This window comes from Oryx dammah, unplaced genomic scaffold, assembly GCF_014754425.2.
Source record: "Oryx dammah isolate SB20612 unplaced genomic scaffold, SCBI_Odam_1.1 HiC_scaffold_8, whole genome shotgun sequence".
Taxonomy (NCBI): Eukaryota; Metazoa; Chordata; class Mammalia; order Artiodactyla; family Bovidae; genus Oryx; species Oryx dammah.
In genome coordinates this window covers 21762825-21776046 of record NW_024070192.1, presented here as the reverse complement: position 1 = coordinate 21776046, position 13222 = coordinate 21762825, and the positions used below count along the sequence as shown (strand labels likewise).

The window sequence follows — 13222 nt, the reverse complement described above, 5'->3', positions numbered from 1 at the left end:
CCATACCATTCAGCAGTCACTTCCCATTTCCCTCAAACCCACACCCACACCACCCCCCCACCCTGTAACTAACCACAATCTACTTTCTGCCTTTTTAGATTTGCCTGTTTTGGACATTTCATATAAAGGGAATCATACAACAGGTGGTCTTTTACCACTAGCAGAATGTTTTCAAGGTTTATCCATGATGTAGTATGTGTCAGGACTTTGTCCCTTTTTAGAAAATATTCATGTATTTATTTATTTGGCCACGCCAGGTCTCGGTTGCAGCACTTGAGATCCTTTATCTTCGTTGCCATGTGTGGGATCTTTAGCTGCGGCATGGGAACTTTTAGTTGCAGTATGTGGGATCTAGTTCCCTGACCAGGGATCAAGCCCAGGCTGCCTGCATTGGGAGCACGGAGTCTTAGCCACTGACCACAAGGGAAGTCCCAGTGCCTTGTTCCTTTTATGGCAGAATACTATTCCACTGTATGGATGTACGGCATTCTATTTATCCATTCATCTGTTGATGGACAGTTGGGTCGGTTCTACTCTTTTTGGCTGTGTTGGTGTGAAGGTTCGTATCCATGAACAGGTGTTTGTGTGGACTTAATGTTTTACCTTCTCTTGGGTAGATACCTAGAAGTGGAATTGCTGGGTCATATTACTCTGTGTTTAACCTCCTGAAGAACTGCCAGCCTGTTTTTCAAAGCAGCTGTACCATTTAACATTCCTGCCAACTATGTATGAAGGTTCAATTTCTCCACATCCTCACCTACTTATTATCAGTCTTTTTGATCATAGCCATCTTGGTGGATGCAAAATGGTATCTCATTGTGGCTTTGATTAGCCGTGTTTCTCTTTTCTTTTTCATATATGTCACAGGTGTGTGTATGTGTGTGTATACACACACTCATATATAAGTACATGCATGTTTATTGATATTGTTCATATATATCCTCCTAGCCCTCTTGTGGATGCTTCTGTTTCTCTCTTTCTCTTTCTTTGCTCTTGTTGCTGCCTGTCTGTCTCACTGTGTCGTGGAATTTCTGGGTTCACCTCTGTCTCTTGCTACCTGTGGTGTTATCTTTGTGTATCCTCAGGCCCCAGCTGTTCAAACAGGGTGTGGATCTGTGTATACACTGATGGTGGGGGGGGCATCTGGGCTCTCATCTTCTGCTCACTTCCCACTCCCTCCAGGGAGGTTGCTTCTCCAGGCAGAGGATGTGGGTGAAGTCTGAGCTCAGTTTCCCTTGCTCCTTCATTGTGGGCGAGGGGAGTAGGGGGCTTCCATGCTAGGTAGTCCCCTGGCACACACTCTACCCCCAGCCCATCATGCTGTTAGGCAATGGAGGTGATACTCAGGAGTCCTCAGCTCCCATTTCCCTATTTGTAGGTATGTAAACGGGCCTCCTCCCTGGGCCTGTGGGACAAACCCATCTGGGGTGCTTGGGCTTGGATTTGGGGGGGAAGTGGTGTAAGTAAGGCCCCCTGGCTTAGGAGTCATTTTTCTGAGAAGTGCCAATGCTTTAGGGAAGCGGCTTTTCCTCCCCCTCCCTCCTCCTCTCAAGCACACGTTCTCTGCATCTTGACCTCAGGTAACCTGCTTTGGGGGAAGGAGGGCCAGCTGCCTTTCTCTGCTGCAGGAATCCTCCGGGGTGGCATGGCAGCGTGGACGCTTTGCTCTCAGGACTGTGGGTGAGAGGCCCTCCTCACTCTGGGCTCTATCCCCGTCTCCCCAGCCTGCTCTGCTGTCCTGCCACCCCCAGCAGTGTCTGGGCCCTACTCCCAGGCTGTTTCTGCCAGCCAGGCATGGTGCCAGCTGTCTGCTCAGCCGGGTGCCACGGGAAAATCTCCGGCCGCCCAGGTTGGGGAGCTCCACAGGGAATGCCCGTGAGCCCGCTTCCCGGTGTCCACTCACCTGTCTTTTCTCTCTCTGCAGCATCACGGGACATGGCCCCCACAGCCGCCTAGCCAGGGCCCACCCAGGAGAGGCTTCCTTTTCGGCATCCTGAAGGCCTGCTCTGGACCTTCCCAGGAAAGTGCCAGCTCGCAGAACCGCTTGACTAAAGGACTGGCTCTCGGGACATCCCTCAGCCCACCGGCCCCCCATAAAGTGGGGGTGCCAGGAGCCTGAGATTAGCCTGCTGGCCTTGGACTGCAGCTCCAGGACGGAAGGGGGGGTGGGCTGACCACCCGAGCCCCCTCTGGGCCCAGGCCCCATGCCCCGAGGAGAGGCGGCCTGAAGCCCGCCAGACTGTCTGCCTGTGCTTCTGACTGTAGCCGCCTGGCATGGCCAGCAACAGCAGCTCCTGCCCAACACCTGGGGGAGGGCACCTCAATGGGTACCCGGTGCCCCCCTACGCCTTCTTCTTCCCCCCCATGCTGGGTGGACTGTCCCCCCCAGGCGCTCTGACCACTCTCCAGCACCAGCTTCCAGTGAGCGGCTATAGCACGCCATCCCCAGCCAGTAAGTGGGGTCGGGGAGTGCCGTGGGAGGGGGCCATGGAGGGCGGCAGGCCCGAGGCTGGGCCTCTGGACACATCTCTTCCTCAGTGGCCAGGTCTCCTCCAGACAGGGGGGACCTGCTGGACAAGGGGGCTTGAGGATGAAAGGCCAGTAGGCTAATCGTCGTGGTTGTGTTTGGTGTTGGGAGGTGGCACGGAGTGTGGAGAGCTGAGACAATGCTGTCCTCTGGCCCCTCACGCCCCCTCATGTGCTCTGCCGTTGAGGGCCTTATAAATAGCTCCAAGCACTGGACAAGGAGGCTGGAGTTGGGTAAACAAACCTCTCGACATTTGGTGGGGATGGCTGGTCTGCTGAGAACAGCACCCCACCTCCAGCCCACTCCATCCAGTGCCTCTGAGAGAAGGGACTGGAGTAGCACCCCCTCCCCTCACTGCTGGCCAGGCCGGATGGTGCTTCCCTTTGTGGGGAGGGCGCCAGGGCAGGAGAGGGCCCCACAGGCAGCCTGGTGATGGGGGGAGAGTCCGGGAGGGGACACAGGCCTGGACTCTGGCTGTGGCCGCAGGCCTGCTCTTGGCAGGTCCTGTGTTTTCTCTCCGCCTCCGCTGTCTGCCATGGGGGGTCGCCTGTTGGCTGGGTGGGGGTCTCGGTACCCTTCCCTGGCTGGCCGAGCCAGGTAGTGGGAGGTGGCGGCACTGAGGCCAGCTGGCAGAGTCCAGGCCTCGGTCCTGCCAGGCGGCTTACAGTAACTCTGGCCCCCAGGGCCCAGCTGGGCGCCAGGCCAGGGTTTGGGGGAGGAGGGAGCCAGGGCCTGGCCTGGGGCGGGAGGGGGTGGAAGCCGTAGAAGGGGGCCATGGACGGCAGACTGGCTTGGCCGGTCAGCTGTTGACCTGGGAAACGTGTCCCACCTCTCCTGGCGGGCAGGGACTGAACACCCTGCCCTGGGCACCCACCGCCTCTCCCACGCCACTGGCAAGCTGCCTGGCACCGCTGCCCTGTGCGCCTGGCTGGGCTGGGTCAGTGCCCCCTTCCCAGCTTGGGGGCAGCGCACTCTCCCCGGAGCCAGGGAGTCTCTTTGTCCCTGGGGCAGGCCCTGGCTGGGCGCCTCACTGCCCGCACTGGCCAGCTGCCCACCGCCACCACTGCTTCCTGGCTCGCCTCCTCTGGCTTGCTCGGTGGCCCCCTCCCTCTCCAGCCCCACCAGCCGCTGAGAGCAGGGGCTCTAAGTCTGTGTTCCTTTAGGTCCCTACCCTCTGTGCCCCGGGGAAGGGGGCAGGCGGATGCTGCCTCCTCAAACCTCACCTTCTGTTTCCTCCCATGGAGGGGGCACAGCGGGCAGCATCGTGACCTGGGAGTCAGAACGATTCTGGCCTAGTCTTCAGTCTGTGCTCAGTGTTGGGAGAGGCCAGTCTCTGAGTTAGGGGATGCTGGAGAAGGGGCGGGTGAGTCTGGGGTGCCTGGGATCTGTGTGGGAACTGGAGTTCACATCCCAGCTCCAGGAACTGGAGTGTCTGCTTCCCGCCAGGGTGGGGGTTTTAGGGAAGGAGAAACCGAGAGCGCTCAGCCTGGTGCTGGTGGACAGCTTGCTCTTCCCCAGGTGATTGGGAACAGGGCCCTGGACACTGTCCCCTTGGGGCCTGGCTCACGGAGGGCTGGCCTGACCCCTGTCTTGTGCTGGACAAGCGAGTGTTTTGCTCTCCTTTTTGAATGTTGCAAGCTTCTTCCTCTTTCTTCGAGGTGGGTGGGGAGGGTTTCCGGGTACCCCACCTCCCACCCTGGTAACCTTCTTCCCCCAGGGTGGGGTGCCCACATTTCTGGTTAAGCAATGCCCCTTCCTGCCCCCCTCCCTCTGTGAGCCAGTGGGTTTCCCTGCCTCTTCCTAGTAAACAACACCACCTCTGCTTACCCAGACCCCCAGCTTCTGAGCTTCTCCCTGACCTTCCTTCCCCTTAGGTCAGGAACCTCTCCATCCACCCCGAGGGAGCCAGGCATCTCCCTCTTTCTCGTGGAAGCCTGCGGGACCTGGTAACCCTGGCTTTCGGCTCTGGGTAGTGCAGCATGACAAATCAAAGTTCAGACCTGGAGGCAGCCTCGCTCCCCCCACCTGAGGGCTGGTGCTGGGGGCCAGGCATTTCCCAGGAGGGTGGACAGCTGTGGCCCCCATCCCCACCAGGAGTGATTATATGCTCTGGTCCCCTGCCACCCTTTCTGCAGGCAGCCTGGCACAGGAGGCCCCCTCCTCCCACTTGCCGCCAACAAAGGTGTTGTCCATCCTTCCATCCCTCTCGCCAAGTTGGGGTGGGGGGAGGCTGGACCCTGGGTGTGCTTCAGAGACTCAGTGGCCTGTAGAAGGACAGAACTGTTCTCTAGGTCAGTGGCGACGGGTGGGTATTTGTCCTGCTGTTGTCTTTCTCTCCCGGGAAGCCAGAGTGGGAAGTTCCAGGGATGGTACAAGATCTCCCCCTCCAAACCAGCCCTGGAGGCTTGGTCTCTTGAAGACTGGTATTTACTGTGGAGGCTTGGGATTCTGTGTACCTTCTGGGGAGGGTCAGGGTTGTGTGTGTTTTGGGAGGGAGGTGAGGGTTGGGTGTGTTTTAGGGGTGGGGAGGTCAAGGTTGGGTGTGTGCTGGGGAGGGGGTCAATGGCTTAATAGTATTGGGTGAGAGGGTCAGAGTGTGTTTGAGGAGAATCAGATCCAGAGCCGGGAGGGGTGTCAGTGTGTTTGTGTGCTGCAGGGGGAGGTGACTTAGGGCACTGAATGTGTAAGGGGGAGGGGTCTGTGGTTGTGTTGTGTGTTTGGAGGGGGAAGGGTCTCTTTCTTATCGCTAGTCTAGGCTGGAGAGGAAACACACCTGCCTTTTTTATTGCTCGCCCTGGGAATTCCATGAGGTGGGAGGGGTTGCTGTGGAGTAGGCTGTGTAGCTTGAGTTCTGGCTTTGCCATTTACTAAGTGTGACAACCTCTCCGAGCGTGTTTCCTCGTCTGTAAAACAGGGATCTAAGCAGAACCTCCCTCAGACGGCTGAGGTTAGGCAAGATCGCCGACGTAATGCACTCTGCTCCTCGTCTTGCATGTGCTCACCGCTGTCTCATGGCCGTGGTACCCGGGTGTTATGTCAGGGGAAGAGGATCGTGACCCTTTTCTGGGTGGGAGCTGGGGAGAATCGGATGCTAACATCTGTGGAGCGCCCACTGTGTGCCTGGGACCTTATCTCTGTTTTACAAATCTGAATCCCGACAATCTGGGAGAGGGACATTATCTCCCTTTACACCCGAGGAAACAGCGCTGGTGGTTACGTGGCTGAGCTGAGTGACCCTACAGCTGGGCTGTTGTCTGCCATCCAGATAGGCAGCCCCGGGAGGGTATGGTGGGGAGTCCTGGGTATGAGGAGTCTGGGGGGGCGGATCAGGGCCATGGTGAAACCCCCTCTTCCCTGGCTGAAGGTAGGAGGAAGCCCCGCTTCTGCTTCAGGACCTCCCGCCTTCACCCAGCAGGGGGCGTAGGGAAGGCCTCCCCTAGCCACGCCCCCTCTTCTGTTTTTGATCCTGAAGGCTGGAGGGAAAGAGCGATAAGAGGCCTGGGCCAGATCTCCATCCTGTCCTGGAAGCTGCGGATACAATCTGTTCACACCCATCCCCGCCCCCAAATCAGCCCACTGCAGCACCGGGAGTTTGCAGAGCTCAGCGGGCACCCTCCCCCCATCTCCAGACAGACACTGGAGGAACCGAGTGTAAAAGCCACATTCTTATTCTTATTTTGTTTCCATTTGTGGAGTGGGAGCAGGGAAGTTGGAAGCCACGGGGAGAGGAACTGGGGATGGGAGCCCCGAAAGACCGGGTCCAGACTTTTCGTTTCCATCCACACATTTGCTATGTATGCCTAGAAACGGGGGAGCGGCTCCAGGGTCTGGGGGAGCCTGGGGAGACTTCCTCTCCTCTGCCACTCCCTCTCCTGCCCACTCTTTCCCTGGACAATAGGAGAGAGAGCCCAGGGGGTGGGGGAACTGCTAGCAGTGCCCTTCCTGGGGTCCAAAATGCAGAGTCAGCCGAAAGACTGTTGGATGGGGTTTTGAATGAAAATGGGGCCCCCTCACCTTTTATCTGGAAGCACTGGTAGTGCACAGACCCCCTCAGGGCCGGATCCCAGCATGGGCTGGGGGAGGGGACTCCGGGAAGGAAGCCTGTCCTCTAGGCTGGCCCAGACCTGAGACATAGTGTGTGCCCATGCCAAGGGCCCTGTGCCCATGGGGATGTGCCAGTGCAGGCCTGACCACCCTTTGAGGGGTAGTGTCTGTGGAAAGAGGAAATGCTTCCCTTCTCCAAATCACTTTGGGGTGGTGCCCACAACGCCTTCTTCCTCCTCTCCCTTTTCAAAGGTGGGGCATAACCCATGGAGCCAGACCTCCCAGGGTAGACCCGAGGCCCTCAGCTCTGGCTAGATCAGAAATAGAGGTCCTCCCCTCCCCATTCTTACTTCTGAATTGCAGAGAACCTCAGCCCACGGACCAAGGCCCCTTTGGCAGAAGTCTTAAAGGACAGCTCTTCCCATGCGGCCGGGGGCAGGTCACTCAACCTCTCTTGACTCTGTTTCCTCTTTAAATCAAGACTCCTAATCTGTTCCTTGCTGGGGCAGGCTGCTAGGAGGCCGTGGTGACCTGCCTGCTGGTGAGGGCCTGGGAGAGCTTCAAGTACCCCGTTAGATCAGTGATGACTGGGTCGGGGGGAGTGGGGGCGTGGAGCTGGTATTGTCCTGGGGGATGGCACCCTGTACTGGGACCTGATGCCTGTCCAGCTCCTGGGCCTCATTATTTCCTGTTTGTTATCCCCTCTAGACGGGGTCAGGGACCAGAGGGAGTCGCGCGTGGGGGGAAACGCGCGTGGGGGGAAAAGTGGAGGCCAGTTCAGTTCAGCCCACACCTGCTGAGGGCCTGCTAAGCACACGGTGCTGGAGGAGTTATGGGGGATGTGGCAGAGGAAGACGGGGGCCCAGACCTGCCGCTAGGCCCTCCCCCCCACCCCACCCCCCCCGTGGCCAGCCAGAACCTGCCGGAACCTTCCTTTTCCCTCTTCTCCCATTGCCCCCAGGACACTGTGTTCTACTCTGACCTGCCCCGTGACCTTGCTGTTGCCCAGAACAGGCATCTCACCCTGACTTCTCCCCTTCTCCAGCTCCGGAAATCCTATCCATCCTTCAAGGAACATCTTGAATACCGCCTCTTCCCAGAAACCTTCAGAGATGTTCCCTCTTCCTCTCTCACTCTCCACCCCACCCCCCACCTCCTTTGAATGCCCGCAGGTCCTTATTTTTTCTTCTATAAAACTCATCTCTCTCCCACGAAGGGACTCCTCTCCACCGGATACCCACCATGAGCTATAGTCATTTGGGAGATCTCTTCCCGATCACCAGGTCTTTGGTGGCAGGGACAGTCCCTGATCCTTGAGCACCTCAAAGCTGCGAATGCAAGGCCTAGCACATAACTGGTGCCCTGGATCTGTGTCATTGGGAGGAAAGATACCAAGGGCCTTGGAAGCAATCTGCCCTCTTCCCCAGCAGTCTCATCCCCAGCCAAGGCTTGTGTCTGTGCTCTAGGTCCCAGCTTTCCTTCTGCAGCCCAGACACCTCACTTAGGTGAGACCTCACTTTGGAGCCCCACACCCACCTGTCCCCCAGCCCAGTAGACTTTGCTGCTTTGCAGTCCTGGAACTTTGCTGTAGCACAAGCCACACACTGATTAGTTTCCTTTATTACCGCTGGCGGGAGACCTGGGTTGGGAAGACCTGATCCCTGGGTTGGGAAGATACCCTGGAGAAGGGAAAGGCTACCCGCTCCAGTATTCTGGCCTGAACTGTATAGTCCATGGGGTCGCACAGAGTCGGACACGACTGGGCAGCTTTCACTCACTTATCACCACTGGCAGTTTCCTGGGCTGTGCTAACCTGTGTGCTGCCTGGACTGTTCTGACTGGTCTCTCTTGCCCTCCTACCATCCATTCGCCACACAGCTTCACAAGGTTAAAGCTGATTTGTAACACTGTAAATCGGATCTTGCCTCTCCTCTGCTTGGAACCTTTCAGTGGTTTCTCCCTGCATTTGAGATAAAATTCAGCAAGCCCACCTGGTCTGGTCTGAGCCCACCTCTACGGTCTGGCATTGTGCTCCTTTTCTTCTTGAGTTGTATATGCCATCTACTCTAGTCCCCTGATAGTTCCTTGAGTAAGCTCTCTGACTTTTATAACCCCAGGACCCTTGCATAGGCTCTTACTGGAACTCCACTCCTTCCTGCTCTTTGCCTAACTAATTTTTAAACTTCTACTTTTTCTTTGGGTCTCTGCTTTCACCCTCCAACCTAAATTAGGTGCCCACATTAATTCTCCCTCAAGCTTGTTTTTTATGTGCTTACTTGTGTCATAATACCAGTTATCTCAGCTTGCAATTATATATATATATGCAATGAAAAACATATATGTGTGATTATTTGCTAAATGGCTGTTTCACCATAAGGTCTAAAAAGGCAGGCTCCCCATGGTATCCACCTAGGAGGTGATCAGAAAATAGTTTTTTTTTGCATTGGCTTGGCATGGTGGGAATATGGGCTCTGATGGTAGAAAGCTCAAATCTATATTAGCAGTGTGATCTTGGACAACCCATCTAACCCTGCTGAGAGCTTAGTTTCTTTATTTGTAAAACAGGAATAATAGTGTTTATCTCTTGGAGTGGCTGTGAGGATCACCTGACCACATAATTTAGAAACGTGGCTTTTAGAAGAATATCCTTGGGAAGCACTTAAATTCCTATCCCTTTTTAGAAAGAGGAACTCGGCTGCAGGGCCAGAGCGGGCAATAAGATGTCCTCTTCTCCCAGGGCATCCCCCCACTTCCCCGGACCTACCCAACCTAGGCCTTTCTTCCAGTGAAACAGGCCTCCCGAGGGCTTCCGGGAGGAAGTGGTCAGCTGGAAGGCATCAGCCCCTCCTTTTCTCACTCCAGGGCTGGGCGGTACGGTGGGGGGCCGAGGGTGGTTCCGCCTCTGGGAGACACCCTGGGCGGGGCTTTGCTCGACGGAAGCACGCAGAGCGTGGAAGGAGAGCCCTCCTCAGCACAAGCGTTTCTGCCAAGGCGCCGGAGCTGCCGCCTCGGGTTCCGTCGGGCGGGTGGCCGGAGTCACACATGATGTCACAGACAATGACACAAGCCGGGTGTTTCATTCTCACACGGTGCCCGAACCGCACAGTGTCACACCCGGGACACCCTGCAAGGCGCTCACACTTGGCCACAAGCACCCTGGCCCTTCGTCTCCGGCCGCCACTCCCGGCGTCTCCCGGGGAGCGGCCCAACCGGGCAGGGGGCTGGCGGGCGGCTGATGTCACGGGCAGCGGTGGGTGGGTCACCCGGAGGTGAGGCGCCGCCAGGCGAGTTCAGAGAGAGTTCAGCCGCATTGCATTAGGCAAATGAGGCCCGGGCTGGGTTGGGGGTGTGTTGGGGGAGGACACCGGACCACCCCCCTCCTCCCGCCTACCACCTCCCTCGCCGTAGCTTCGCCGGGCCGGGGACTGACCCAACCACGGGGGAGGCTGGGAGCCGGAACTGGGATGGGGGAGGCGCCCGTCCCTCTTCCGTCCCGGTGGAGCCCCCTCCTCTCCCGGCACACAGCCTCCGTCCGTACTCCGCGCACTCCTGCTCTTGAGCCTTTTCCCCCTTCCGTCCGCTCTTCTGTCCTCCCCCTGCCCGGGCTCCCCGCAATCTCCTTCCACACCCCGCCTCTCCCTCTCAGTTCCCGGCTTGGCGTCCGCTGCAACCGGACCCGCTGGGAAAGGGTTAAAGCAGGGGCGGCGCCTGGACGGGACGGGGCGGAGGAAAGGAGGTGGGACCGCAGGGGACGGGGCGCGCAGGCCGGGGTGGGGGGACCTCGGCGCGCACCGCCGGAGACCGAGTGCCCGGCGCCCGCCCCGGGCCTGGTGGAGGCGGAGCCGCGCGGTCCCCACCTCACCCAAATCCTCGCCCGGGAGAAGCCCGGGAGCCCCGGGGTGGTGGGGAGGAGGAAGTGCTCGGTCACCCTCCGCCCCGCGCCGATCCCGCCCCCGACCGGCGCGCTCGGGGAGCCGCGGGACGCTGCCTCGGACACCATGAGACTCGCGACGGGAGCCCCCTCGAGGTGAAGCTGCGGAGTTCCCGGGCCTCGGCCGGGCGTTCCCGAGGGCAGTCGGCGGACTCCCCTCCTCCTCCAGTACACACAACTTGCCTGCTTTCACCTGGGACTCGCAGGGCGGCCGGCCGATTTGGACGCGGGACTTCGGGCAGAAGGTGGCCCCCGGCCCGGGTCACCAGTCGGGGCCGGGGGGGACGTGCCCCTCGCCCCCAGCAGCTCTTGGATGGCGCCGCCGACTGAGTGAGGGAGGCGGCGCGCAGGACTTCCCCGCCCGGACCTCTTGTATTCACGGGGAAGATGTACGAGAGTGTGGACGTGGGGGGGCTCACCCCCACCCCCAATCCCTTCCTGGTGGTGGATTTTTATAACCAGAACCGGGCCTGTTTGCTTCCGGAGAAGGGGCTCCCTGCTCCCGGCCCCTACTCCACTCCGCTCCGGACTCCGCTTTGGAATGGCTCAAACCACTGTAGGTATCGGCCTCCTCCTCCTATTGTGGGAGCTGGGAGTGGGACTGTGGGGCTTCCGCTACGACTAGGGGGTGCGGACTGGGGACGTGGTGAGGTGGTCTTGCCTCTGACCCTTCACTTTCCCTTGCCTCTCTTGCTGAACGTCGGGTGCCCTTGTTGGACAATTGGACTCCCCCCGAGTAACCCTGGGCGCTTATTTCTGTTGTGTTCCGACAGAGAAACTTTGGGGGGTCATCTATTCAGGAAACGTTTGTTCATCTCTACTTCCACTTCCTGTAGGGGAAGTGAAGTCCCTTGTCCCCAGTTTATATCTCCTTGCTTGGAATCCAATAGCTTCACAGCTGAGTGGTCCTTTCTGCCATCCAGGAGGGTGGGGTGAAGGTCGTAGAGTGGGGCTTCTGCTTCTCGGAGGAGGGGCCTCCTCCTCTGATCCCACCCCTGCCAAAGCCTGGGGGACAGCCCCTCCTGGGCAGCAGCTGCTGCCCCCAGCTCTTTCCCTTGTGCCGTCTGGGTGGGTTATCAGGGGAGCGCTCCGTGTCTTTGGTGTTGGCAGCGGGGTGCTGCAAGAAGGGGCAACTCCATCAGATACCCATCGGCCACCCTGCCTGACCCTCACACCTTGGGGCAGGCCCCCTGTCCATCTGAGGGTTGCCTTGGTCCTGGATACTCGGCTGTACCAGGAATGGAGAGGGGAAGTTAATCTGGTGGGAAGGGTCCCCCCTGCCCGTAATCCTGAAACGGTTTGTCCTCTGGAGGCTGAGCTTGATTTTTTGTGGGTCTGGAGCTGCTCTGGAAGCGAGGAATATGTCCCCTCCCAACCCAGCGTGTCCTTTTGTTTCCCTCTTTTCACCTGGGGATGGGGGCAGGCGCTGGGCTGTCCCTACAAGGGCCTCCCATGAGAATCCTGGAGTTCTGGCACCTCCTCTGCTGGCTGTCCCGTCTGGGTTCAGGCTTCTCTGGAAGGGAGGGGCTCTGTGCCTTGGCGGGAGCCGAGTGCCCGGGGTGCACACCTGGGCGTGTTTATACCCAGCTGTGGGGTAGTGTACCTGAGGGGAACGGCGCTCAGGGGGTTATTGTTACTTGGCTCTGGTTTCGTCCTCTCTGGGCTCAGCTCTTCCCTGGGGCTTCTCCCCCACTCCCAGACTGGCTGCCTCCCCTCCTGCCTGCCAGGGAGGAGGGGTGGAGTGGGTCTCTGGGGGCCTGGCGGGCTGCGGGAGGTTGAAGGGCAGCCCCCAACACCTTTGCCATAGGGAGAGAGACCTGAGGTGGGGCGACGCCCATCTGTGCCCCTCTTGGAGCCACCTCACCCCCGGCCTCTATCGTCCTGCCCCCTGACCTCTGCCTCTGGGGCAGATTGCCTGGTAGGCTGCAGACGGTGGGAGGGAGGGAGAGGTGTTCTTGGGTGGACTTTAGGGAGAAGGGGACAGGTGAGAAATGTGACATACACCAGAACCCTTCTTCCCGACCTCCCAGAACTGGAGGAAGGTGTCCCCCCTCCAGAGTGGGGTCACTGGGGGTATGGCTGCTGCGGTTGTTCCCTCCACGGTCTCGGCCGCCTTTGCCAGAGGTCTGGGGAGGAGCGAGCATCTGAGACCTTGGGCTCCAGCCCTTGGGGGCAGCTCAGCTCTTTCTGGCCCCAAACTGGCCAGACAAGGTCTGGGGGATCCTGGAGTCCAGCGGGCGATGGGGAAGTGGAGGACACGGGGCGGCATGGAGCCAGAGGCCTGGGCTGCCCTCTCCCCGTGGTCGGAGTGTTGGGTGTGTGGCAGTGGGCTCAGCCCCCCAAGGCTGGGAGTGGGGCTCTGGGGGTGGTTGTGGGGCACAGGAAGGACCTGGAGGCTGGGGGTGGTGACCTGAGCGAGTCTAAAGCACATGGGGTCATTACCCAACCCACCAGTGTGGCCTTTGATGACAGGAGCCCTCGGGGCCCTGTCCACCAGATTCTCTGTTCCCTCCTGCCACTTCCACCAACGGTGGGAAGAGACAGCAGGTGGGCTGTGGGAGGAGACCTTCCGACCCTTCAGGACCCTGGGGACCTTGCCTCCCTCGCCAGAGCCCCCGATTTGGGGCGCCAGAGGATAAGGGGTACAGAGGACGCGGCTCTCCATCTGTCCCCCACCAATCTCGCCGCTCATGCCTCCGCCCGCTTCCAGACGGCCAAGA

The 13222-nt window shown here is 59.1% G+C and overlaps 1 protein-coding gene across 5 annotated transcripts in view; it reads left to right on the top strand.

Moving 5' to 3' along the window:
• RARA (retinoic acid receptor alpha) overlaps positions 1-13222 on the top strand; it is a 43478-nt gene that overhangs the window by 18579 nt on the left and 11677 nt on the right. For 2 of the 5 annotated variants that reach the window (XM_040245432.1, XM_040245433.1), the window contains exon 2: positions 1925-2452. In XM_040245432.1, coding sequence (XP_040101366.1) covers positions 2275-2452 — 178 coding nt within the window. In that variant the 5' untranslated portion in view covers positions 1925-2274. Of the gene's footprint in view, positions 1-1576; positions 1681-1924; positions 2453-10371; positions 11063-13222 lie in introns of those variants that run through there. The other 3 variants (XM_040245434.1, XM_040245435.1, XM_040245436.1) reach the window with 3 other exon arrangements.